We start from the raw sequence: 24,034 nt of genomic DNA, 5'->3' as shown, positions 1-24,034 counted from the left end.
ATATATGTCTCAGTGTATTCCTCCTTGGGTTTATTTTATATGGTACTCGTTGTGCTTCCTGGATTTGAGTGAGTGGTTCCTTTCCCATGTGAGGGAAGTTTTCGGCTATTAGCTCTTGGAATATTTTTCCTGTCCCCTTCTCTCTCTCTTCTCCTTCTGGCACCCCTATAATACGGATGTTGGTGCGTATCACGTTGTCCCAGAGTTCTCTGAGACTCTCTTCATTTGTTTTCAATCTTTTTTCTCTTTTCTGTTCTGCATCCGTAATTTCCACTAATCTGTCCTCCACCTCGCTTATTTGTTCTTCTGCCTCCTGTATTCTGCTGTTAGCTGCTTCTAGTGCATTTTTTATTTCACTGTATTTTGCATCTCTTCTTGTTTAAGTTTTATATCTTGTATCTCTTTGGTCAGTGTTTCCTGTAAGTTATCCATCTTTGCCTCCAGTTTATTTCCAATGTCTTGCATCTTCTTCAGCATCAACAATCTGAAGACTTTTTCCTGGAGGCTGAGAATCTCCTCATGGCTTACCTGTTTTTCTGGGGTTTTTCCTTTCTCCCTCATCTGAGTTATAGTTCTCTGTCTTTTCATTTTTATAGGTTTTTTGGTGTGGTGACCTTTTTACAGATAACAGGGTTGTAGCCTCTCGTACTTCTGGTGTCTGCCCCCCTTGTGGCTGAATTCAGTATGGGGGCTTGCTCTAGGCTTCCTGATGGGAGGGGCTGATGCCTGCCCCCTGGTAGGTGGAGCTGATTCTAATCCCTCTGGTGGGTGGGGCTTAGTCTCTGGATGGGTTTAGAGGCAGCTGTGTGCATGAGGGGTCTTTAGGCAGCCTGTTTACTGAGGGGCAGGGCTGTGATCCCACCTGGATTGTTGTTTGGTCTGGGGCTTCTCAGCCTGACTGACTGATGGGTGGGGCCAGGTTTTCCCAAAATGGCCCCCTACAGAGAAAGGCAGCTGCTGAATATTCCCGAGAGCTCTGCTTTCAATGTCCTTCCCTCACAAGAAGCCACATTCACCCCTGTTTTCCCAGGATGTCCTCCAAGAACTGCAGTCAGGTTTGACCCAGATTCCTTTGGAGACCTCGCTCTGCCCTGGGACCCAGTGCACGTGAACATCTGTGTGCGCCTTTTAAGAATGGGTCTCCGTTTCCCCCAGTCCTGTGGAGCTCCTGCACACAAGCCCCGCTGGCCTTCAATGCCAGATGCTCCAGGGGCTCTTTCTCCCAGTGCCAGATGCCAGCATGTGAGGGTTTGATGTGGGGCTCAGAACTCTCACTCCGGTAGGTGAGTCTTTGTGAACCAGTTAGTTTCCAGTCTGTGGAGCTTCCCACCCAGGAGGTATGGGGTTGTTTATATCACGAAATCACCCCTCCTACCTCTTGATGTGGCCTCCTCTTGTTCTTCTGGAGTAGGGGATCTTTTTTAAGGTTTCCAGTCCATTGGTGAAGAGTGCTGAGCCTTTAGTTGTGAATTTTGTTGTTTTTAGGAGAGAAGTTGAGCTCCAGTCCTTCTATTCCGCCATCTTAATCCGCTCTTGCTGTTTTTTTGTATGTTAGTTATTTTTCACACACATAAAGGTTAAAATAATCCTATAGTGAGTATATTATTTTCGTATAAATTCACATGCAAGGTAAGGAGCAGGACATTTTTCTCTATGCTGTTTGAGGCAGATTCCTTTGGTCAGTCATCGGGGTTTTGGGAGGGGTCACTGTCTTGAAGTTGTTTGCCCCTTGCTACATAAAGATAGCTGGTCAGGAAGAAATAGTTTGCTGCAGTAACTTAATCTAGCATATCTCGAGAGGTACAAACTTGTTAATTTACCCCGCCTGATAAAAGAATACTTGAAATAGTTCCAAGGGGTACACAGAGGTGATAAGGCAAGCACGACAGAATATTGGTAGAAAAATAAAATATGGGAAATGAGGTGGAAGGGAGAAAGAACATGCTATGGGTAGACTTGTGTGCCCCCACCCTGCACTCCCACTCTGCCAAGTCCTAAGTCGACACACTAACTCCCAGTGGGGTGGTACTTGGAGACTGGCCTTTGGGAGATACGATGAGATTATGATGGTGGGGCCCTCATGATGGGTTTACTGCTCTTCCAAGAGGAGACACCACATTTTATTTTATATTAGAGTTGACTTATGGTGTTGTACTAATTTCTGCTCTAGGACAAAGTGACTCAGTTACACACATGTATCATTCTTTTTTTTCATCTTCTTTCCATTATGGTCAATACCAGCCCTCTCTTACATGTGACTAGAGAAGCAAACACGCTAAATAATATATTAGTCAAAAAGAAGAGAGAGAGAGAGACTCTAGAGGGCTTGCGCTTGCTCTTTGCCATCCAAGGACACAGCAAGAAGGCAGCCCTCCCCAAGCCAGAGCGAGCTCTCCTGGGAAACTGAACGTTCTGGGGCCTCACCTCAAACTCCCAGTGCCCAGAGCTGTGATAATACATTTCTGTTATTGAAGCTACCCAGCCTGTGGTGCTCTCTCGTGGCAGCCTGAGCTGACAAATGCAGAGCAAATATGCAGTGGTAAATTGAGAAAAGGAATGCAAAGATTTACCAATCGTAGAGGTATTTATTAAACATTTTACTTGGGGAAAAGTTTTTTTCCCCCCTTATTTATGTAAAGGATAAAACAAAGGGTATCATTGGTCCTGGAAAAAATGTATTCAACCATCTCTCCCTGATAAAGCAACAGGTGCCCTACATCAAAGGGTTGTAAAAACATTTCTCCATATTTCATACTCAGACACTCCAGTGAGCCACTTAAAAAGTCACGCACTGTTTTAAATAACATTATATATTTTTATCAAGTTCCTGAACAGTTTTTTCCCATTTTGGCCTCTAACAAATCAAAATTATATTATTTGAAACCACATAACTACACACACATACAAGTATTTTTATCAGTAAAATTTTCCTGGGAAATAAAGCTGCTTCTGAAAACTGACTTTTCATAAATAACTGTGCTTGTTTCTTAAGACTATATACTAGCACAGAATTTTTATAATAAATATTTTGCTCATCTACTATTTTTTTACTTTACTCTCCACGTTATTTTTCCAAACAGAGTATACAAAAACCTCATTTTAAAGAAACTGAGGAACAGAGAGTTTGAATTACATAATCAAACGAGTGCTAATGAGTTGAATGGGAATTCTAGAAATATGAAATATGAATGTGGGATACATAAACAACATAATTAAATGACAAACCCAGTAGCCTAATTTTTGAGGATTAAGAATATAGTTAGAGTCATTCTTGTAGAATTATACAAATACGTTTAGCTAATGATTAAACCAGGCTGGTAAGAATTAACTCATCCGTACAACTTTTAGCCCATTCTGCAAGTGTGGTAGGGGGTGAGAGACGGAGACGGAGGATTTGCCTTCTTAAAACTTATAACCCTCGGATTTTGTAAGAGAACTACTTCACTTCTCGAGGAAGTAACTCCTTTTGTAATATTTATTTAAGCAAGGTTTCTCAGGTCACTGGCTGTTAAATAAATCTAGTTAAGTAAGAGTAATGCATGTTAAAAACTTAAGAATCCCTTCCCACACCCTCTGTATTACCTTTCTGTTCCAGTATTTCTCCTTGCGGAGAAGTTTCGGGTTCTCAGAACATGCGATAATAATTGATTATTTATATAACTTTTTTACTCTGTGCCAAATAGCTTAGGGGTTCAAGAGCCTCCCAATTTACATAATAATTTTTTTTGTCTTCCGCATGGAGGTTTAGGAAACGACTAAGTCTGTGTAGGGAAGGCTTGGGTGACGTTCAAGAGGAGCAGGATGATCTTAGTGTGTGGTCAGCGTAATGGTCACATTTCTTTCTTTTTCTTTTTTTTTTTTTTTTTTGTCTTTTTGATATTTCTTGGGCCACTCCCGCGACATATGGAGTTTCCCAGGCTAGGGGTTGAATCGGAGCTGTAGCCACCGGCCTACGCCAGAGCCACAGCAATGTGGGATCCAAGCCGCGTCTGCAACCTACACCACAGCTCACGGCAATGCCGGCTCGTTAACCCACTGAGCGAGGCCAGGGATCGAACCCACAACCTCATGGTTCCTAGTCGGATTCGTTAACCACTGAGCCACGACGGGAACGCCAATGGTCACATTTCTTAGATTGATTATAAATTAATGTTTGGTGGTTGATGACAGAGTATGATCATTTTAAATTACAGATTTTACAGCCACTAGGGGTGAGGGATTATTTAGTCCAACCTGAAACTCAGGTTCAGAAAAAACATGGTGTGTTGGACTAATCAATTGGAAAATGAATGGGAGTTAAAGACTGGTGTCCGATCTTACATTTCGGTTTAATTTCCATCATCTCATGCTTCCACTACAATACTTAACTTTCTGGACTTCCCATGTGGCTCGCAGCACATCTGCTTGGCGTTGCTTCTAAAATACTTAACTTTCTGATTATTTAAAAAAATAATTCATTTAAACCAGATAAGTAATCTCCCTGGGTATCCTTAGAATATTACCAATAAGGTTAAACACTACTTTGATCCCCAAGCTAATCCCACAATCCTGTCTTTGTCAGAAGGGTGAGCTTTTCATGTGGTGAATGTATCTGTTTAGATTGTTTGCTTAAAAATAATAGAAGACCCTCAAATGACAGTGGGCGAAACAAGATATAAACTCTTTCCAGTCTCATATTCCAGAAGTCTGGATGGTGTCTACAAAGGCTGGGTTGGTCCTCCAAGGCGTCAGGGGCCTTGCTGCCTCCTCCTGTTTCTCTGTCGCAGTGGCCGCCGACCTGGATGGCAGCTGGAGCAGCCTCATCACGTTGTGTTCCGACATCAGGGTAACTGGCACCCACCCCCTTAAGGACACTTCCTAGAAGTCGTATGTCATTTTCACTTGGGTCCCATTGTGCAAAAGTTAGTCATATGGACATAAATAGCTGCAAAAAGGTTAGGAAACACAGTCTTTATTCCAGGAAGCGGTATGTTCAGGTGGAAACGGGAGCTTTATTTTTATGGCAGATGGGAGAAGAGTGTCTGCCAGAGTGCGTGTCCCGGGGCAGCGAAAATTCTACTGCAATTATTCCCTTTTCCTGTCTTCTCTTGATAGCTGCTAAAAAAACCCTCACGCATTAGCAAGAGAGCCAGGCCTGGCAGAGTATTAGGAGTCCCTTCCCTGTAAGTGAATGGTGCCTTGAACTCTATTCTGGCTGTTTATGTCTGATAAAACTGGGAATAATTTTACTCTTCTTGGCACTCTGATAAACATCTATTCCCAGGGACAGTAACAACAATGCACTAAAGCAGTAAGCTGCAAAATAGGTGATCAAATGAACAACTCCCCAAATGATACCAAAGGAATTATGGGTACACAAGTACATACATAAACAATAGAAAATAACCTTGAAAGATGCATGCAGAACTGATAATGATGTTACCTTTGGTGTCAGGGTTGGTGAGCAAACCGGACTGCAGCTTATCTGGAGTGTTCTAAAGATTTACAACAAAATCAGGTGTGACTGAGGAGGTGGGAGGAATGAGGAGTAGCCTTTTACTGTGTGGAAACCTTTCTGAGCTCTGCAGTATCCTGACCAGATCACAACTGCAGCAAATATGCACTTCGGTTGTGAGCCATAGAAACCGATTCTAATGAACTAAATTAAAAAGGGGAATGTATTGCAGGAACACCGCCTATCGGAGATTCGAAGATGTTGAATGATGAGGCTATGAGGTGGGAACTGAGGACAAGGACTGCAGCTCCAGTCGCTTTTCATCCTTGGGTCTCCCTTTATGATGTGCAGTCTCGTGAGGTGAAGCGACGCTGGTTAAATTTGAGACGTATTTATTAGCTGATGTTTGGGTGGTTAAGAGTTGTGAATGAGTGGGTACCTTGATTGTGTTACCAAGGCATAGGACATAGGAGGGACCATTTGCCAAATAGAATTTAGGATTCTGTTATGAAAAAGCAGGGTGGGAGCTCTGGAAGGCAAAACCAACAGGTGTCTATAACTGTCACAGGAGACCGCATACCAAAGTCTATTTTAATCCTTCAACCATAATTTTCAGAGGTTCTGTGGGTCTGTGGGAAAGGGTTCTGCTTTGGAGCTAAGATGAGTGATCTTAATTTCGAAAAAGGTCTTTATCTGGTTAAGTCACAGTAAACTGTGCTTAGCCAATTTTCTTTGCCTTTCCATCTTGCTTAGAAATTGTTTTCTTGAGGACTCTTGTTACTGAGCTGTGCCCTCTCTAACTGCGGCTGGGATGCCGTGGACGTGACGCTACTTACGAGTGCTTGCTACTCTTCCCTGGAGAGGATTATACCCCCCCCCCCCCCTTGAGTTCAGGCACGAAAATAATTGCTTTAAAGCTTCAGCTTAGGTGATTTTCCCTTGAATAGGTAGGATATTTCTCTTAGGAACTCCTTCTCCATCTGTATCCTGTTACTACAGTCAGCACGTGAGAGGATATTCGCCTCCATGAGACCACAGGCAGCTTGAGAGCAGGAGTTAAGTCTCATTTATCTTTGTCCCTGGTGCGGTTCCTGGTACCTAATAGGCAGGCAGTAGGAATGTTTGTTGGATGTATAGCAAATTGCCAAACACAGAAAGGATTCCTATTTCTCTTCAAGAGCAAATCACTCTTGAATTCACTCTTTATTGTGGTTCAGTGTTATGAGACCACTGCGATAAACTTTCTTTAAAATTTATTTCCAGGGAAAGTTACTTCTCTCTTGAATTCTTAATGCTTTCTTTTATCCGACAGAGATCACCTAGTTTCTTGTCTTGCCTTGATTACTCCACTCATGGAGATAAAATTAGTGTTCTGTTCCAGTAACTACATGGGCTTAACTGGCTAGGACTTTAATTTTCTTATACTGAATAAATACATTGTACTTAAACTACAGGCAATTTAACATTATTGTGGGTAGTGAGAGGAATAAATATATCGAATCTTCGTGGCATGATGAAGAAAACTTGCCTTAAAAAAGGCACACGCATTCACACGTTCATTGCAGCTCTATTCACAATAGCCAAGACATGGAAACAACCCAAATGTCCATCGACAGATGACTGGATTAGGAAGATGTGGTATATATACACAATGGAATACTACTTGGACGTAAAAAAGATCAAAATAATGCCATTTGCAGCAACATGGATGGAACTAGAGACTCTCATACTGAGTGAAGTTAAGTCAGAAAGACAAAGACAAATACCATATGATGTCACTTATATCTGGAATCTAATATATGGCACAAATGAACATCTCCACAGAAAAGAAAATCACGGACTTGGAGGATAGACTTGTGGTTGTCTAGGAAGAGGGCATGGGATGGATTGGGAGCTTGGAGTTAATAGATGCAGACTATTGCTTTTGGAATGGATTAGCACTGAGATCCTGCTATGTAGCACTGAGAACTATGTCTAATCCCTTATGATGGAGCGTGCTCATGGGAGAAAAAAGAATGTATACATGTATGTCTAACTGGGTCACCATGCTGTACAGTAGAAAAAAATTTGTATTGGGGAAATAACAATAAAAAATTTAAAAAAATAAAATGAACATGTAAATGGAATTAACTCTATCTGGTATAAGTATTGATATTGTTTATAAACTCGGTTCCAGTTATTTGTGAATGAAGACTGTAATTTTATGCAGTTAAATTGAACCATCTAGCAGAGTACAATAATTGTGTATGGTTTATAATGATTGTGTATAATGTATATATATATGGGTTTAGTGTTATAAAGAATTGTCACTTGGAATAAAGAAGTATTATTTTTTGTACCCAGAGTATTTTAAATATATTTGTTATTGATGTCCTAAAACTGAAAGACCTGCTTTTTATAGGACATTGGCAAGCGCTGGCAAAGACCTGCAAGATAATTTTCTGAAGGCTCTGGCAGTGAGAGAAGACGACAATCGCAGTGGAAAAGTGAGCGTGAGTACATGTCATTCAAAGGCTGGAAACGTGCAACTTGCAGTCACAGTACATAATTCACAGTTAGTAGTGATGTGACTTGTAATATTGTCTCTGAAGAGTAACTCACGAGCGATATCACATGGCCTTTTATCGTTTATGTATTACAGGACCGTGTGTAGCAAAATATTGCGGTTTGCGTCTATAGACGTAGCAAATGTTAGGAAATGTAGGTAGCAGCCTGTGGGTCTCCTGTGGAGAAAACGCCTGCCTTTGGCAGACTGGTTGCCTCCAGCTCTGAGCAGGTCCCCTGTGGAGACGTCCTGCTTCGTTTCGGTCCATCCCCCGGTGTTTCTCCAAGTCATGTCCTGTCCTCATCCCCAGGTTTCCCCCTCCCTTCCCGGTGTTGTGCTGCCTGTAAAGGTGGCCTGGAGCCTGCTTGATGGCCCCAGATTGGAGCGTGTGACCGAAACCACGGAATGGAGAGATATGATTTGGGATCATCCAAGGAGAACGTGCTTTTGTTTTATTAAAATATTTGCTAGATCAGATTTTTTTAAATCGCTAATATTATTTGGAATAACTCACATTCACATTTTGCTAACATATCATCAGTGATAGCAGTCTTTCTTTCGTGAGTCTTAAAATGTTCCACATTAAGGCTAAAATAGACAAATATTCATGCTGAAGCCGTAATAAGGAACTTAACAGGAGAACAATCAGAAGTTCTCCGGTGAAAAATTTAGAGCAACTGGAAAATATGTTATAAGGAGTTTTACTTTACCACTTTTCTCAGTAAAAAAGTTGGCATTTTTCTCACTTTCATGTCCCTTGAAAATTTCACATGCAGAAAAATTGTCAATGTACTTCAGAGTGAAAGAAAAATCACGCCTTGGATAGATAATTGTGTAGGTTATCCTGGACTCGTAATCAGGGAGGGCTTCTTGGTGGAAGTGGGCTGAGTGAGATTTAAAAGAGGTGAGGTTGGGAATGTGGGCAGAGGCTGGAGGTGGAAGACCGAATAGTCTGGAATGGATCTGACGCTTGGTAGGAGGAGCAGCTGGAAAGGCAGGAGGAGGGCAGAAAAGGGTGGTGTCTCGGGAATCCGTGACAAGGACGTCTAAGCAGCGGTAGATGGTCTTCCGTGACCACGCAGGATAAGGACTGAAAAAGCATCTCCAGTGTCTGGGAACAAGCGCATTAAAACAGAAAAGTGACAAGTACAAACTCCATCCGCAGTAAGGCTAACAATCCGGTTTCTTCGGGTCGAGGAAAATGGCTGCTGGGCAGGCAGTAGCACCAACCGACTCAAGCAGCTTTAGGGACCTTAGGCCCGTGCTTTTGTTGCTTTGTTCTGTTTTTTACCGCAGTGGTATATGCATCCCCCCAGAAAGGGCTTTTTAGTCTTTCTATCCTGTCGGTATTTCTTTTGACAGTGAAGGCTGGCATCATCCACTCGTTTACCCAGATCTGCTGTGAGTTTATCTATTTTTTCCTACGTTGTTTCTCCAAATTGCCTTTGATGACGCCATGATGATGCTTCCCCTTAGGAAACATCCTAAATTTAACTTTTTTGAGTCATTTACTGTTGGGTAGGTTGCCACCGATTTCAAAGCTAAAATTGTTTTTAGATTCATCACGTACTGACTCTGAAAATAACATTTGGTCATTTATTTGGGCCTTTGAATTTGTGATACTATTATAATCAGCAGCATTGTGTCAAGGGTGGCATTTATGGCTTAATTTCCTATTTTCTAGTCTTGTCTTAATGAGGACTCCGACTGGTTTTATAGCGAACCACATACAACAGAATGCAACGCATTTTAGAAAGATCTCTTTATCAGGATCGTAGGCATACTTAATGGCCATTTAAAAATGGATATGCTTTTTAAAAAGTAGTCCTATAAAACATACAATATTCCTGAGATTTGGATCTATGTTAATGTGCTGTCAGCAGAAATTATATGTGAGTTTTATGAGGTCTAAACTCTCCAAGGGAAGTGATTATTTCCTGAGCATTGGAAATTCTCTGCATGATGTGTAGGTGCAAAATAAATGGAGAACTTCAAGCCAGAGGCACATTTGTTCCTCTTTTTGTTTCATCTTATTGAAAGTACGTACTAGAAAAATTAGGATCCGGTTTTGGAGCTGATGTGCTTGACCTGCATGGCCTAGTAGAGCTTGAAGGAGTCATTCCAGGGCGCTTTTCCATGTAATTTCGTTTGAACATAGCTAAGAAATGAGAAGAAGATGGGGTTCACTTTCCCACACTCATAACTTTTTAAGGTTGGCGATCCCAGGTTTCCAGGACTGTTTCGTGTAATCGGATCTGTTCTGAGTGTCCTCTTTCTCCCTCTGGTCAACTAATTACACACGTGGTTTATTAGTTTTCTCTGTTTAGGCTTTGAATTCACTCTAGACCCTGGAGCTTGAGAAAACAGCACTTCTCTCCAGCCCCTTCCTCGTGGATCCCCACCCCAGCATTTTCAGTGTGCAAGTTATAGGATTATTTGCTTATTATATACCTTCATTCCATTCCCACAGATCTGCTTGCTTGGCGCTGTAGTCTTGGGCTATGCCCTGGGAGGGAACAGGGTTTCGTGAGAATTAAAAGTTTATATACCTGGTACTTGAAGAATAAAAACTCTTGAAAATGTACTTCCTTTAACGCTTTCAGTGGTTCGGTCGGCCAGATCTTGTAGACATAGGTGTTTATTGTTCGGCTGAATCCCTTTTTAGAAACGCTTGTAGCAAGCCAAAGGTAATTTGATTTAATTCAAGAATTAGCATTACTTTATGAATGCCTCGGAATTTCATATGTAATGTATACAAAATAACATGCCTTTATACCGCATGTGTGTATGTGCGTGGATGCACAGGTACACGCACTGTATGTAAATGTAGTGTGTGCACATATAGGCACAGTTGTTTTTTACATCACCTCCAAACTCCTCTGTGTTCAATTACTGTGACACTCCGTGCATTTTGTTTCGATGAGACATGGAGCCTGTGTACAATGCATGTACAGAAATGTTTGAAAGGATTAATGGTGTAGCGCCTCAAATGACGGGGAATTAACTATTTAATTTTATTTTAAACGTAAGCTGTTCGTGTGAGAAAACATCTCTACCTCATGCACCGTGTATTTCAGATTTAAAACTTTTTTGAGGAGTGAAACGACCATTTTCTTCTCGTTTGTGAGCAGGCTCGTTGTTTCCTGAGAACGTGCTAGTGTCTTAGTGCGTGTGCCGTGAGGTGTGTAACGCTGCCATCACAAAGCAGCATTTCTAAGTGTATAACCAGGGCTTGGAAGAGCACATTCAACAGGTTGGATTCCAGATACCTAGAAACTCAGATCGGAGGCAAATTGGTGATGCTGGAGGATATGCAGAAAAGCTCACAGAGAGCGGGACGCGTTGCGTGGACATCTGAGGTAGTGCAAAGTGGGTTTTTCTCAGAAAAATCGGTGGAAATATTAAATAACTAAATATTTAAATGAGGGTGAGATTGAGGTTTGTTTTTATTTTTTGCAATTTCCAGAAATGCCATAATAGAAATGGTAGGATTACAGGGGACGCTTGAATGAAGATGTAACATCTTGAGGGCATTTCACGTCTATGACAGAGACTCAGGAAAATATTTGAGGTCAAGATGTGATGGTTGTATAAAGAAAAGACTGAACATAGACAGTCACGTGAAGAGTAAAATGGGTTAACCTGAGACAGCAGTATCCAATTTCTTTTTAAACTACTCTGAGGTATTTGTACAGTTGATTAATCTGTTTTCTTGCCTCTCTTGGTGTCTGCAACATGATTATGTTATATTTTTCCTACTTTCTTATGACTTTTCTTTTTTTTCTTTTCTTTTTTTCTTGTCTTTTTGCCATTTCTTGGGCCGCTCCCGCGGCATATGGAGGTTCCCAGGCTAGGGGTCCAATCGGAGCTGTAGCTGCCGGCCTACGCCAGAGCCACAGCAACACGGGATCTGAACCGCATCTGCGACCTACACCACAGCTCATGGCAACGCCGGATCCTTAACCCGCTGAGCGAGGCCAGGGATCAAACCTGCACCCTCACGGTTCCTAGTCAGATTCGTTAACCCCTGCGCCACGACGGGAACTCCTCTTCTGACTTTTGATCTCAGTCTCTTTCTTGGGCCGACTGCTGTACACTTCCATTTGACCTGCATTTCTTCCGCTATGAATGTTTGCCCTTGATGAATCACCCAAACCCATGAACTCACTAACTGTATGCTTCTTGCTATCAAAATGGAGACTTATGTCTTTGCTGTCTTTTTTGAAATGTATTCAATTATTTATTAAATACTGATAATTGGCTCTATGCAAGACATTGTGTGAGCTTCTGAGGATACAGTGGGTGGCAAGTGCCTAACAGAGCTTAGAGCTGCTTGGAAAAGAAAGTGTATGATCTAGTAAGCCTACGCATGAAAGCGAAATTGCAACTGTGACAGGTGCTATGAATGAAAAACATAAAAACTTCTAACTGCGTATAAGTGGGTTGAGAGATGATATGGTCATATTTTCCGACGAAGAAGTCATGTGCCTTCGATGTAGAGAATACATTATGGAGAGCATAAAGCATAAGTCAATGTACTGCAAAGTCTGGAAAGAGAAGACGAATGGCAGCCTGGACCGGGAGGATGCTAGGACGATAAAGAGAGCCGATCTGAGGGCTTTTGAGAAGGCAAGCCCGGCAGGAATTGGTGACGGTTGGGGTGCGGCCGAGGAGAGGGTTGAGGCAAAGGGAGTGGCCGTGGATAATTGGCCCTCACAGCTGGGTAGAAGGTTCTGCCGCCCTTTGAGATGTGGGGCTACCCAAAGACCGGGACTAGAGGACAGAGACCTGAGTTTGAGTTGTCTTGGACAAAAGGAGTTGTCGAGGTGCTAGGTGGAGAGCCGGGGGGCTCCTGAACTCTCTTCCAGGGTCCAGCCCCACCCTGCTGCGCCTCAGACACTTAGATTTAACGCTTGCACTGCCTTACAGCTGAACCCACCTGCTTTTCCTTTTCCATTCCTCCCATGTCACATCTAGTTGGTGACCAAACCTGGTCATTTCGACCTTGTAATTACGCCTAAAACAGATGTGGGGCAGGTGGCGAGAAAGCAGGAGCGGTGGGTAGCAGACAGCTCTGAGGGCCCTGTTGTGCTGTGCTCAGTCGCAGGGCCAGTGCCCTGAAGCCGAGGGGTATCCATGAAAGAATTTGGGCAAATGGCCCATGGGATCAGATTTTTTTTTTTTTTTTTTTTTGTCTTTTTGCCATTTCTTGGGCCGTTCCCGCGGCCTATGGAGATTCCCAGGCTAGGGGTCGAATCGGAGCTGTAGCCGCCGGCCTACACCAGAGCCACAGCCATGCGGATCCGAGCCACGTCTGCAACCTAAACCACAGCTCACAGCAACGCTGGATCCTTAACCCACTGAGCAAGGCCAGGGATCGAACCCGCACCCTCATGGTTCCTCATCGGATTTGTTAATCCCTTTGCCACGACGGGAACTCCTGGGATCAGATATGTATTTTAAGGGCCCCTGGCAGCAATATGTAAGGCTAAGTGTGTGTCTGTAGGTAGGACATCAGATACGGAACAGACAGGCCAACTGAGAGGCCATTGCAGCGTTTCAGGTAGATACTAAAAGGCTGGGGCGCTGTGAACCAACTATAATGGGAAAAATAAAAATCATGAAAAACCAAAAGAAATAGCTCAAAGCCTGGGATAAAGAAGCGGCAGAATGAATGGTGGGGGAAAGATGGAGCTGGGGATCAGGAGATGACTCCCGCATAGGACGTGGTGAGAGGGAGCCTGGAATCCTGTTGATGCGTTTCTGCCTGGGAGAGTCAGTGGAGCCTGGAAGCAGCTGATGGCAATTTTATTAATGGGAAGAGGAGTGTGATCCTGGCTTTACAGGATTTGGTGTAGGTCAGTGGTTAACAGCATGCAAGCTGGAGGTGGACAGCAGCTAGTCTCAAGTTGCAGATGACTACTGACCCAGTATTACAAATCGCAGGACTGTGCTAGTTTTCTAAGCTGTGGTGTCCTGCTCTGTAGAGATTGAAAGAGCACTCTCATCTTAGTATTGATTATTGACAGGAAAATATAGGTTAAACCCTTGGCACACTGCATCGTACAAGTATTTAACAAATAATGGGATTGCAATTTCTGCAGTAAAAGAGACTTTTTGCTAGGACTAAAATTGTAAGTGGAGAAAATCTGCAATACTTTTGTTAATAGTTTTTAAGGTAAGCAATGAGTAGTTTTGAGACTCTCTTTAGAAAAGAGGTTTCCTTGAGACCTTAGATACTTAGAGATTTTATTAGCGGCCTAAAGACTGTTGGTCATTGGCAAGATATTATAGTATTTTTAAAAGCCTCTGTATTATGGAATTATTTATTGTTACAGGAAACCGTATAGGAAACCGCAGTCCATTTCATTAATTTTCTGCTCTGTGCAAACCACTTGGCGAGTTGCCATCATATCTGCTGTTTTCCAAAGAGGAAAAGGATGCAGGCCTTCCCCCCCCGTGTTTCTCATGTCATAGAATTATGCAGCTCTTTCAAGTAGCTGAGTGACAGGGGCCGGGGAGAGATGTTATTTTTCAGATGGTAGTAAACTAAGAGTCCTTCCTTTGTTGAATGGAATAAACAAGAATCCCAGAGTCCCTTCCTCAGCAGGAACTGATGAGACAGAAACGAAGGGTCACATGCTGTTCCAGGTTGGGGAGGGGGAACCTGTTGACACGTGTTTTCCCGCTGAATGTTGACTGTGTAAACAGTTACATGGCTGGCTCACTTGGGCTTTGAAATATGCATTATTGAAGCTGGTATAAAAGCACTTCTTACAGATTTTCCTTCAGAGTCATTCAAAGAAACCACTGTATGTGGGTCAGGAAAGCCTACGAATTGGGCAGTTCCTAATATACCCATTTCCTGTGTTGAAATCTCCATGAAACATAAGATTGTATATGACCAGTCACATTGTGCTGACATGATCTTTTCCCTCCTTTACGATTTTCCAACTTCTATAAAATGTACCCTTTCAAGAAAATGAAGGTATTATACACGTGTTTATTTCCCTTTTTATTGAATCCATGCTTGTCCACTAATAAACCCTATGGAAATTATATGACTCATACAATCTTACCTTCTTTTTAAACAAATTACATCAATGTTTGCAGAATAGAATGCACATCAATTTCCACTTCAGTAAGAAAAAGGTATAGTTGAATAGCTCTTTAATTTTTTATTTCCTGGGGAAAAAATAGGATACAGAGGCAGTGAGAAATCCTAAAGAGCAGAGATTGTGGAGTCTACTCATCTGAGCTTGGTCCTTGGATTTCCCACTTGTTGTGAGTTAAGTACGCGTTCTTCAACTCTGTAGTCTGGGTTGCCCCACCCACCATATGGAGATCGTAACTTTCATATAGCTGAGATATTTCTGGAATAAAATTATATCACATTTAAAGCACAACTAAGCTAATCCTTGGCAGGTGTTTAGTAAATTACAAATCCTATGTGCTGTGTGTCCATGACTGTAGAGAGGAAAACAGTGGGCAGAGCTGTGGTTTTCGTGGAAATCCAGCTCAGTCTGATCACCCAGGGAGCTCTAGAGTGTGGCTGGTATCAGATTTGTTCCGCTTTGAGGCAGGGGATGCGCTTCTCTGCATCCTGCTTCCCCGCTCCTGTCTCCGTCAGTGAATACTCAGCTGCCACAGGGTGGGGAAGGAGGGCAGTGGCTCCAGTTGCCCACGGGCAGTCTTTCCTGAGGAGATGCAGGTGCGAACCACTGGCCAGTAACACCTGTAGCCCCTGGAGCTGAGTGCAGCCGCCTGGGAAAAAGGAATCTGGGAGGGGCCCCAGCAACATGGTCTCTCGATACGAAAGCTTGGTTTCAGGCATTTGGGAAAGGGAAGAATACGGCCCCTGCACAAATGTAATCTTATATGGCCGAAAATACTTTAAAGATGCTTAAATTTGTCATTTTATGTAAAAATTTAATAATTGCTTTTAATCATTTGAATTCACATAAAGTGAGTTATACCGCAGAGGCATCTCCATTTACAAGTAATCGGAAGTCCAGACACCATTTTTCAGGTCCAGAAATTCTGTGTTTGTAATAAGCTTTCGCATTTAAATCTAATTTCCCCTCGTACATTTCCCCATATAGAATTGCTGCTGCTTTGTTTGGATCGACAGAATCAAGCCAGTAAATCTATTCGCGAGCGAGCAGCCAGCGTTGTGTTTGAATGCGTTCCCCGAAGATATGCCTGTGAATATAAAAAGAAAGTTGTTATAAGTAACGGAGGCACTGCTTACTACTTTTTCAACTGTATGCATTTTCAGAGCTAGTGCAGTATTTTTGGGGTAATTTTGACTGCTTGTGGAATTTTACAAAAAGTTAAGTAGATGGAAGGTCACCAACATTTGAAAACAATTTCTCTGTCACATTATGTAGTTACTGTATCCCAAATGCTCCATGCAACCAAGTGACCTTGGTTATTTGTCTAATGGGGAAATGTAATAGGATTGCTTAGGCATTAACAGGGCTGTGAAGAGCCTAAGAATGCATCTCTCCTCTCCATAAATGAAAACGGGGCTAAAAATGATTTAAAAAATGCGCCAAATTTACCGACAGTAAGAGCCTTGATAACGCAAGGTTATGTGACCTTCCAAGCCCATAATGCCTTAGCCACCAACCTAAAATCCACAAAGTCCTGAAAACCAAAGGACTTTTAAAGGTTGGAATAAGGCATTTTGCTATTGAAACCTCACCTGACATAAGGCTATTTGTAGAGTTTATCTCATTTAGAGTAAATGTCTTTTTAGTTTATCACGAAAAAATTAATGAAATTAAGTTCAATGAGTGGCCCTAGGCTCACCTGGAAATGTTGATTGTTTGAGTATCTACCACATTACCTTACTAAAATCCATATAGTCTGAATTCTAAAATAATTCCAGCTCCAAAGAGTTCAGATAAAAAACTATGAACCTGTATAATATAATATGAAGTATTAATTATGGTGACGTGAGCTGTGTGAAAACAAAAGAAATCTTAGTGGTTTAATATAGTAAAAATTTATTGCTCTCTCATTTCATGCTCCGTTGCTAATCCATGTTGACCTCACAGGAGGGCTCTTTCTATTTCTAGAATTTATTCAGGAACCTATATTGATAGGTGTGCTCCAGTATCTTCACTGTGTTGCTTCCGAAAATGCCCTGGATGTTGAGAAGCAGCTCAGGGAAGAGCGAGAGAGAAGAATCATGACGAAGATTCTTTATGGGTCAGGCGTGGAGTGTGTGGCTTTCAGTACTGTGTCCCAGTTGGTGTGCCTGGGACTCAGTCCGTTGGCCGGCCTCGGTGGGAAGGCTGGGAAGTGCAGCCTAGCTGGGTGCCAGGAGGGAAAGGAAATGTGACTGATGGCCCTGGGATCTGCCACGCGTGCACATATGTACCCATGACATTGCGTATATTGCTGCATCGTATTCCCCAAACAAAATACTCACAGAAAAGTTATTTTTTAATTAAGGACATTCGTGACCATAGTAAATGAACAGCATTTAAATTTCTAAAATAGTGGGAAAACTCTGAAAAAGAAGCATAATCGTGTGATTCACTGGTTTTGCCAAATAATAGCCTATATTGAAAAGCTATCGTGGAGTTCCTGTCGTGGCTCAGTGGTTAATGAACCCAACTAGCATCCATGAGGATGCGGGTTTGATCCCTGGCCTTGCTCAGTGGGTTAAGGATCCGGCGTTGGCGGTGTAGGTTGCAGACGTGGCTTGGATCCCGCGACGCTGTGGCCCTGTGTCTACAGCTCCGTTTGGCCCCCTAGCCTGGGAACCTCCATATGCCATGGGTGCGGCCCTAAAAGACAAAAAAAAAAAAAAAAAAAAAAAAAGGCTATCATTATGAATATATTATGGTCTTGTAGCATGAAAAGAGGCTGCTCATGTGGGCCGGTCATCAGAGGAATGAAAACGGAAAGGAAAAGGAGTTACAGTTCACACCCACTAGGTTGGCAACCGCTGAAAAGCCCCGTCTTTCCAAAGGCAGGTGAGCAGGTGCAGAAGCAGGAAATCGTGTTGACAGGTGGCAGGTCTAAGTGCACTTCAGAGAGCAGCTTGGCCAGTATCTGGCTCTAAGAAAGATGTACGCAGTCTTTAAACCGCTGGCTCCATAGCTAAGGGAGACTGTTAATCATGTTTATAAGGAGAGCCTCAGAGGTCAGTGCATCATAGCATTGCTCAGAAGAGCAGAATAAGCTAAAGGTTCATAAACGGGAGAACAAGTTGTGGTCTGTCTGTGGAATAAGCAATCGATGTGAAAAACTAGGTGTGTTCTTTATGCCAGCGTGGCATCATCTTAAAACATTAAAGGAAAAAGCACGTTTCGAAGTGTCGCAGGCAGGGTAACCCTCCCTCGGTTGCTGACAGCTGTCTTCCTCACTCCTCACCGCGTCTGTTTCCTTTTCTGTCTGTTGGAGTCATGACAGTGCGACGCTAGTAGAATGGGTGTGAGGATTAAAAGGCACCCACACAAGCGGAGTGCTTGGAACTCTATTTGGACAGTAAGTGCTCAACAGATACGGTCATTAAAAGTATTTGCATAAAGTGTTAAAACATCTAAAGTAATTGATGATTTTTAAGGGATACACATGTTCTAATGGTAGTAAAAACTACATGGGGACATTTTCAAAATGGCACATTTTCAAAAATGGTTGCATGGTGCAAGGTAGGAGTAGGCGGTTGGAAAGGAAAAAGGGGAAAAGACTAGAATTGAAGACTAGGCTTTCATGTAACGTTTTATTTCTTTAAAATGTATGATGCCAGTTTGGGAGAATGTGAAGATCTGAGTAAGCTGCTTGGCTGGATGTTGGCGTAGGGGCATTAATTATCGTACTTATGTTACTAACTATTACTTATGCCAGTGTCTTTTGTAATTTTATTTATATTTAAAGTATTCTGTGGTCATAAATGAAATTGAAAATGTAGATTATGCTATTTTTGGAAGAATTTTACATGAGTGAGTTTATGATGTCTAGTAAAATGTTTATAAGGAGATAAACCAATAATGCAGCCTAGGGTCAAACTCAACGGACAGACCCCGTGGTGGCAGCTCACGACAGTTCTTTTTCCTCTGGGAGTGGAACCCAGATCCAGACGAGGGCCTCCATGAGCCACCGACGCCCGGCCGTCCCTGCCCATCCTACACCACAGACGCCCGGCCGTCCCTGCCCATCCTCGTGACAGGTTCGTGTTGAGCCAATAGGATGCCCTCTGTTGGGAAGCGGTATTAGAAATGCTTCCAAGAAGTCATTGGCACTAAAAGACATGGTCCCTGGACTCTAACTTCTGAGTTCTCTGTATCTACCAATATTTTGAAGACTGAATCCTGCCTTTGAATTTGGGAGATATTGCAGGACCATCCAATAAAACCTCCATTTTGTCTAAATTGGATTCCAGTTCTCGGCGTATAGTGAGGGAACCTACAATCTGAAAATTAGTGAAGTTTGTCTCTAATGCAGAGGGGATAATCATTTAGCAGCATCCTTTTGTGGGAACAGGTTATTTCCAGTTTCATCCAGAAGAAACCTCCAAAAGCATTGGGAAAGTTGGAGTGGATGGATTCATGCTCTCTGGGAATCTAAGAAAGCTTTTACTTCCTCTAAACCCAGGTCTGTGTACTTACTTGTCACACAGCAATTCCAAGGTTAAGTGCTACAAATTTTAGAGAGATTCAAGGCAAAAAATGAAGTAGGTCCAGGAAAATGTAAAATTAATGGATGCGTGGATTATGGTGATAGAATTACCATAATTACCCATTAAAATATTTGCATAAATTTTTAAAACCTCTAAAACAATTGATGATTCTTAATGGATACACGTGTTTTAAACGTATTAAAAACTACGTACGTGGTAATCCATGCCAAAGGCAATAGTTTGCACTTATTAACCCCGAGCTCCCCATCCACCCTACTCCTTCCCCTCCCCCTTGGCGACCTCAAGTCTATTCTCCAAGTCCCTTATGATGGAGCGGGGTCATGTGAGAAAACGGAATGTCTGCAAGTATGTGCAGCTGGGTCTCCGTGCTGGACTGCAGGAAAAAAAATTGTATTGGGGAAATAACAACTAAAAAAAATAATTACAGAAAAAATTAATTAAAAAAATAAAACAAAAAATATGTGGGGACAACATGTGCCACATTTTCAAAAATGGTCCCATTGTGTAAGGTAGGAGGTGGTTGCACATCAGGCTTTTAAAAAATGTTTTCTGTTCATAAAATTATAAATATGCTACTCTAGATAACCAAGGAAACGGTTACAGATTGTTTTGGATTTGGACATGGCTTTGAAGGCCAAATATATTCAGGAGACTCTTTGACCACTGATGCGACGTGTGGTGGTATTTCTTTCTTCAAATTCCTAAATTTTAAGAAAAAACTTCTGGTTGCTTAATGCTAACAGATACAGTGACTTTCATGATATTAATGATATAAAACAATGGGAAAAATTCTCGATACGTGAAATGTGTTATTATAAGTGATTGAATTAAATAGCTCTTCTGTCCACAAATTGTTTCACTTTTCTGCAGTTAACAGAAGGTCTCCTAAAGTTTCTACTGAAAATTAGCTGTCAGGGAAGATGCTTACTGTACTATGTATAGTAAATAATAGAGCTGCATTCAGAACAATAAGAGGGATTTGACAATGATCATTCTTTAAAATTTATTTACGTCTTGCTCAACCTAATTTGCAAAACACATGATGGTGACTTTGACAGACGTTCTAATACCTAACGGTTCTAAGTAAATGTTTGTACTCTTAGGAGAAAATTGTTACATCGTATTCAAATGATTTTTTTCTTCTGATTTTCCAGTTGAATATAATTCAGTACTTTAAGGTTAAGAGAGATGGTCTCAGCAAGGTCTGGACCACAAACAGAAATTTGGAAGTCACGTTGATTTCTCAAAACTTTCCCTCCTTAACTCCGCGCTCTTGACAGGCAAGCCTCTGAAGTGATAGTCCGTCTATTTAGATGCTGTAAGGAAAAAGGAACAGTTGAGCCTTCCTGCTTCCTTCCCCCCACTTCTTCCAGTCCAGGGAAGTGTGTATTTTATAGCGGTCAGCACGCAGGCGTGTGCTCCTTCCACGAGAAAGACAGTGCAGGGTGGGCGGGTGTCCTTCTGTGGCCCCTTCTCCGTGTCCGACTGTTGCTGGTCTCTGCTGGCTCATCCTGGGCAGAGCGCTTCAGGAGAGGGGAACCGAGCTGAACCACTGTCTTCGCTGAACTCGAGGTAGCGAGAGGGTCTGCTTCCTTTGGCACGCGGGAGCCAGATGCCTTTTCCCTCTGCTGTAGTTCGTGAGAGATGGAGGGAGAGTCTCAGAATGGTGGTTTATCTGCCACTCTTTTTTAGAAATCTGTGCTTCTCTTCATTTTTGTCCACTAGAGAGAGAGCCTTCGCAAGGGTAATGAATCGCAATTGTAATTAAGGAAATTATCTTTTACTGAATGCTCTCACTCTTTGTTGGCACTCATAGTTGGTCAAATTTATTAGCATAAGGTTACTCATAATATTTCCGTGTCATTTTAACATCTGTAAGAGCTATAGCGTTACCCACTCCCATTCCAGGTATTGGTAATTTGTGTCTTGTTTTTTCTGAGCTGTCTGGCCTGAGATGTGTCAATTTTATTGCTCTTATAGAACCAGTTATTTGCTTCATTGATTTTTTTCTATTGATTTTGTGTGGTTTATGCCACTGATGTCTGCCTTTTATTATTTTGTTTATTCTGCTTACTTTGGATTTTATGTATGCTTTTTTCTAGTTTCCTAAGTTGAAAGTTGAGGTCATTGACTTGAGTTTTTTTTCTTTTCTAAAATAGGTATTTTAGTACTATAATCTACCTTTTAAAAACTGCTCTAGTTATAGCAGATATTTTGATAGTTCATTTTTATTTCCATGCAATTCCTTTTATATACACTACAAATTATTTTCTGATTTCCCTTGGGATTTCGTTTTGACCCATGAGTTATCTAAAAGTTACTGTTTCGTTGCCAAATACTTGGGTATTTTCCAGCTTATGAGGTTGCCCCAGGGTCTAAGATTAATTTATTGACTTTTTTCCCCCCTATTTGGCCATGCTTGCAGCATTTGAAAGTTCCTGGGCCAGGGATTGAACCCACGCCAGAGCAGCGACCCGAGCCACTGCAGTGACAACCCCTGATCCTTCACCCAGTGCTCCAAAGGAGAGCTTCCACCTTATTAACCTTGACTGCCTATTCCTCTTCTTCCTTTACTGTCAAGGTGTCATCCTTTGAGATCCAGGTGGAACAGGTCTATCACTGTTCCCGCTGATGTCCTTTCATCTGATACTGTGTTCTTGTGGGATCTCTGTGGAGACTGGAGGTTTTGTTTTGTTTTGTTCGTTAATTTTCTCTGTTGCCGAAATTACTTCTGTGTCTTCTGGGGGAATCATTTTCTATGTATTTTTGTCTGTCGTGCTGTCTGTCACATCCGTTTTCTTAAAGTCGTAGTGATACGCATGCTCACATTTAGGAAGAAGGCAGCATAAAAGCAGACTGAGCTCTGATGGGTTTACATGAACTCGTAATTGGCCAGGGAGCTTACCATCAGGCAGAAGCCCTTTTAAATATGGAAGAGCCCGTTTGTGGCACCAAGAGCCTGTTCTGATTTTCCCCAGGGACTGTGTTCGGTTTCTTTACAAACTCATCTTCACCGCTTTAGCTGAGTGTTTGAGGGCAAGACTCTGCAGCTACTGATACTGCTGCTCTTGCAGACCGAGTGTGAGCTTTGATTGGCTTTCTTATTTCTATGCCCACTTTTCACTCTTTGACGCTGATGTAACTGGAGTCTCCGAGGTCTGGGCTTCTCCAGGGTTCTGCTGACAAAACTGGTTTCCCGCTTGGATACAGTCCTCTCTCCCCTCCCTCCTGCCACTATTCTGCCTTTGTTCCTTCGTGAATAAGTCCACTTATACCCGGTCCTCTTTTATTAATAATGATAGGGATGCAAACTACTGCATTTGGAGTGGATTAGCAATGAGATCCTGCTGTATATAGCACAGGGAACTCTATCTGGTCACTTGTGGTGGAACGCAATGGAGGATAATGTGAGAAAAAGAATATATATATATGTATATGTATGTATGAATGACTGCGTCACTTTGCTGTAAGTAGGAATTGACAACACTGTATATCAACTATAATGGAAAAGATAAAAATCCTTAAAAATAATAATGATAGGTATATTTTAATCCTTGATACTTACAGAGCTTTCTTTTTTTACAACAGAATTTTGCCATTATAACCTCACTACCAAGAATCTAATGTTTGATAGGAGCGTAGCATGCTCACATGTATACGTAATTTATAAATTATATAGTAAAATGGTCTGTTCACTTATTAATGTATTTTTGGTAAAGGGGATTTTTCTCATGTTTTTGAAGATTTGTAGAAATACCAGGAAGTGTAATACATGCGCTAAACAACACGGGAACTCTGGGTGTTCTGCTGCAGGAGCTGGCTCACCGCTTTGTATGTAGTCATTGCTTTGCCAGAGATGCTGTTTGATAGGCCAGAACTAAGATGACTTTTTAATTAAAGGCCTTCTACCTTATTGGGTTAAGGTTAAAAGTAATCAAATAAAACGACCTCTCAATTACTCGAGAGCTAATATGTTGAAATGAATGTAAAATTCAGCAAGGAGCTGTTGTTCTGAAGAACTGAGGGGAAGTGTGTCATTGAAAGGAGGCTGCATCTGCTTTGGCGTCTGTAGTCAGGTATGAGATATTTCTCAAGTTATCTAGCAAGGGCAGTCATGCACATATTTTCTTGTGTGCTTTCCGAGGGAGTGGAGTTCTCCGAGGTTCTCGGAATAATATTTGGGGAGGAGAAACATCCAGTTCAAGATGTTTTCTCCTTTGGGGGAAGCGCAGTGGGCAGGGCGTGCAACACAGAGCCCTCTCCCTCTGGCCCGTGGTGGGGGCACCCATCACACCTACCCATCTTCGCATCGCTCGCCGGCAGAAAACAGAATTGGGGAAACAGAGGCTCTTCCTTCCTGTGGTCATCTTTTTGGCGTTTGGGAGCCAGAGGGGATTGT

The 24,034-nt window shown here is 42.2% G+C and overlaps 1 protein-coding gene across 8 annotated transcripts in view; it reads left to right on the top strand.

Annotated features, from left to right (window-relative positions):
• CFAP299 (cilia and flagella associated protein 299) overlaps nt 1–24,034 on the top strand; it is a 572,345-nt gene that overhangs the window by 191,383 nt on the left and 356,928 nt on the right. For 4 of the 8 annotated variants that reach the window (XM_084973740.1, XM_084973743.1, XM_021101894.2 and 1 more), the window contains one exon: nt 7,836–7,926. In XM_084973740.1, coding sequence (XP_084829866.1) covers nt 7,836–7,926 — 91 coding nt within the window. Of the gene's footprint in view, nt 1–7,835; nt 11,829–13,222; nt 13,598–24,034 lie in introns of those variants that run through there. The other 4 variants (XM_084973742.1, XM_084973744.1, XM_021101895.2 and 1 more) reach the window with 2 other exon arrangements.

The sequence above is a fragment of the Sus scrofa genome, chromosome 8 (assembly GCF_054392235.1).
Source record: "Sus scrofa isolate SSC_HxYL_T2T_F1_AM1 chromosome 8, Sscrofa_HxYL_maternal_Yorkshire_Landrace_v2.0, whole genome shotgun sequence".
NCBI lineage: Eukaryota > Metazoa > Chordata > Mammalia > Artiodactyla > Suidae > Sus > Sus scrofa.
This window is presented reverse-complemented; position numbering and strand designations above follow the sequence as displayed.